The following is a 3,767-nucleotide window of genomic DNA, read 5'->3' on the forward strand; positions in this document are numbered from 1 at the left end:
TCTGTGGGTGCCCCCACCCTCTGGAACGAACTACCCCCCGAGATTCGGATAATTCCGGATCTCCTTACCTTCCGTCGCGCCCTCAAGACATGGCTCTTTCAGCAAGCGGACCTGACCTAGGGTGGATTTTATACTGGGTTTTTTAGGAATTTGGAAGACGCAACTTTAAATTTGGTTTAATTCGGTTTTAAGGGGGGGACTGTATATATGTTTTGGTTTTAAGTATCTTGTGCGCCGCCCTGAGTCCCGTCGGGAGAAGGGCGGCATATAAATTAAATTAAATAAATAAATAAATAAATAAAGTCACCTAGTCGGCTTTCGTGCCTAAGGTGGTTTTAGAACTCACTGTCTCCTGGTGATTGGCCCAGTGTCACCCAGCTGGCTTTCATGCCTAGGGTGGGACTAGAACTCACTGTCTCCTTGGGATTGGCCCAAAGTCACCCAGTCGGATTTCATGCCTAACGTAGTTCTAGAACTTACTGTCTCCTGGTGATTGGCCCAATGTCTCTCAGCCAGCTTTCAGGCTAAGATGAGACTAGAACTCACTGTCTCCTTGTGATTGGCCCAAAATTACCCGTCGGCTTTCAGGCCTAAGGTGGTTCTAGAACTCATCGTCTCCTGGTGACTGGCCCAAAGTCACCCAGCTGGCTTTCATGCCTAAGGTGGGACTAGAACTCACCATCTCCTGGTGATTGGCCCAAAGCCATCCAGTCGGCTTTCATGCCTAAGGTGATTCTAGAACTCATCATCTCCTGGTGATTGGCCCAAAGCCACCCAATCGGCTTTCATGCCTAAGGTAGTTCTAGAACTCACTGTGTTCTGGTGATTGGCCCAACGTCATTCAGCCAGCTTTCATGCCTAAAGTGGGATTAGAACTCACTGTCTCCTTGTGATTGGCCCAGTGACACCCAATTGGCTTTCATGCTTAAGGTGGTTCTAGAACTCCCCGTCTCCTGGTGATTGGCCCAAAGTCACCCAGCTGGCTTTCATGCCTAAGGTAGACGTAGAACTTACCACCCCTGGATGATTGGCCCAAAGTCACCCAGCCAGCTTTCATGCCTCAGGCAGGACTAGAACTCACCGTCTCCTGGTGATTAGCTTAGTCAGCCAGCCAGCCAGCCGTAACCAATGGACCAAAAATGCAATAATAATAATATCCTTTACAATTGTTATGGCTCTTTCTAATCCCCAATTTAGCAGCAGGAGGAAAAGCTTTAGCACTCACCCGGTGATAACGCATCTCTCCAGCGGTAGCAGATTCCAAGCTGATCCGGTATAAATTATCCCTGCGGAGAAAGACGGGAGGGAGAGGTTGAAATAAATGAAACTCACTGGGAGAAATACCTTTGCATTTTCTCTTCCTTGGTCAACACTTGGAAACTTCCCCAAATACAACCAGGCCACGTTTAACAGAATATCAAGAGTTGGAAGGGACCTTGGAGGTCATCTAGCCCAACCCCTTGCTCAGGGAGGAGACCCTACTATTTCAGACCAATAGCTGTCCAGTCTCTTTTTTAAAAAACTTCCAGTGTTGGAGCATTACAACATCTGGAGGCAAGTCGTTCCACTGGTTAATTGTTCTAACTGTCAGGAAGTTTCTCCTTAGTTCTAGGTTGCTTCTCTCCTTGATTTATTTTCCATCCGTTGCTTCTTGTCCTGCCTTCGGGTGCTTTGGAGAACAGCTTGACCCCCCCTCTTCTTTGTGGCAAGCCCTTAGATATTGCAACACTGCTATCATGTCCCCTCTGGCCCTTCTTTTCATTAAAACAGGACTTCTTTAAAACGAGCCGACAATAAAGAAACCAAGATTGAATTTTTAAAGAATGTTTGCAACGCAAGAGCATCCCAGACACTTAAAACCTGAAATCAGGACTTAAAGGAATGATGATGATGATGATGATGATGATGATGATGATGATGATAAAGTTGGAAGGGACCTTGGAGGTCACCTAGTCCAACCCCCTGCTCAGGCAGGAAACCTATACTTCCAGTGTTGGCGCATTCACCGCTTCTGGAGTCAGGTTGTTCCACTGGTTAATTGTTCTCACTGTCAGGAAGTTTCTCCTTAGTTCTAGGTTGCTTCTCTCCTTGGTTAGTTTCCATCCATTGCTTCTTGTCCTGCCTTTGGGCGCCTTGGAAAATAGCTTGACTCCCTCTTCTTTGGGGCAGCTCCTGAGATATTGGAACACGGCTATCATGTCCCCCCTCGTTGTTCTTTTCATTAAACTATACATGCCCAATTCCAGCCACCGTTCCTTATATGGTTTAGCCTCCAGTCCCCTGATCCTCTTTGTTGCTCTTCTCTGTACTCTTTCTAGAGTCTCAACATCTCTTTTACATCGTGGTGACCAAAACTGGATGCCGGATTCCAAGTGTGGCCTTACCAAGGCCTTGTAAAGTGGTATTAACACTTCACGTGATCTTGATTCTATTCCTCTGTTAATGCAGAGATTTTAAATTCATGCAAAAGATTTGTTCCCTCTCCTGGACTGCCAGGTGCTTGATGGATGCTAAGAAAAATCTCAGTTCTTGGATTGCAGGCCCTTAAGGGATAGCAGGCCTCTCCCAGGTACGGATGAAAAAGCTTCTTTTCCTGCCTCGTTGATCATCTGAATGTAGCACCAGCTGGCAGGCCTCTCTTTTGGCAAAGAGGCCCATGGAAACCTCAGAGTTAGCCAAGAAAAGAAAAAGAAGCCAACGCAATCCTAGGCTGTATCAACATAGGGATGATACAAGGGCAATTTGGAAATTTATTTATTATTTATTTATTAATTACATTTATATCCCGCCCTTCTCCTTACGGACTCAGGGCGGCTAACAATCAGATAAAAAACACACACACATTATACACCTATTAAAATTTGATTAAGAAGAAATATTTAACTCGTCAAATTTAAAAATAAATAAAACCCCTTTAAAATCCCTTAGGCCAGTCCCGCAAGCTGGAACAACCACGTCTTGAGGGCGCGGCGGAAGGAAGGGAGATCAGGGATCACCCTGATCTCTGGGGGATCACCCTGATCTCCGTGATCAGGGATCACCCTGATCTCCGTTTGGTTATCCGTGACAGACACTCACAGATACAGAACTTTTATGATACACATTAGAAAACTACATTACATTACGTTTCGACATAATCACCATTCAAATTGAGGCACTCATCATAATGAATAACAATAATAATAATAATAATAATAATAATAATAATAATAATAATAATAATAATATGTTGTTGTTGTTGTTGTTGTTGTTGTATATAGTATGTTTAGGTGTGTGTCATGTATGTGTTTCCCTCTGAGAGCGGGCAACTAAATTTCATTTTTGATGTGTGCCGTTGTGCCCACAATAAAAAAATGACAATAAAGATTATCTTATCTCTTATAAGAGAGCCAGCCTCGTGAGGTGCACCCGGAGGCTCCAGCTAGTTCAGAATGCGGCTGCGCGGGGGATTTTGGGGGCCTCTAGATGCTCCCATGTAACACCTCTCCTGCGCGAGCTGCACTGGCTGCCGGTGGCCTTCCGGGTGCGCTTCAAGGTGTTAGTAACAACCTTTAAAGCGCTCCATGGCAATGGACCAAGGTATTTGCAAGACCGCCTCCTACCAAACACCTCCCTTCGGCCAGTCCGCTCCCACAGAGAGGGCCTCCTTAGGGTGCCGTCGGCCAGACAATGCCGGCTGGCGACCCCCAGGGGGAGAGCCTTCTCTGTGGCAGCTCCTGCCCTCTGGAATGACCTACCCCCCGACCTACGTACAGTTGCGGACCTGC

The 3,767-nt window shown here is 46.2% G+C and overlaps 1 protein-coding gene across 1 annotated transcript in view; it reads right to left on the bottom strand.

Moving 5' to 3' along the window:
- The window catches only part of SEMA6B (semaphorin 6B), an 88,121-nt gene that overhangs the window by 69,526 nt on the left and 14,828 nt on the right, over nt 1-3,767 (bottom strand). The window contains exon 4 of the mRNA XM_015827702.2: nt 1,226-1,286. Coding sequence (XP_015683188.2) covers nt 1,226-1,286 — 61 coding nt within the window. The remainder of the gene's footprint in view (nt 1-1,225; nt 1,287-3,767) is intronic.

This window comes from Protobothrops mucrosquamatus, unplaced genomic scaffold (assembly GCF_001527695.2).
Source record: "Protobothrops mucrosquamatus isolate PMUCROS unplaced genomic scaffold, P.Mucros_1.0 scaffold3885, whole genome shotgun sequence".
NCBI lineage: Eukaryota > Metazoa > Chordata > Lepidosauria > Squamata > Viperidae > Protobothrops > Protobothrops mucrosquamatus.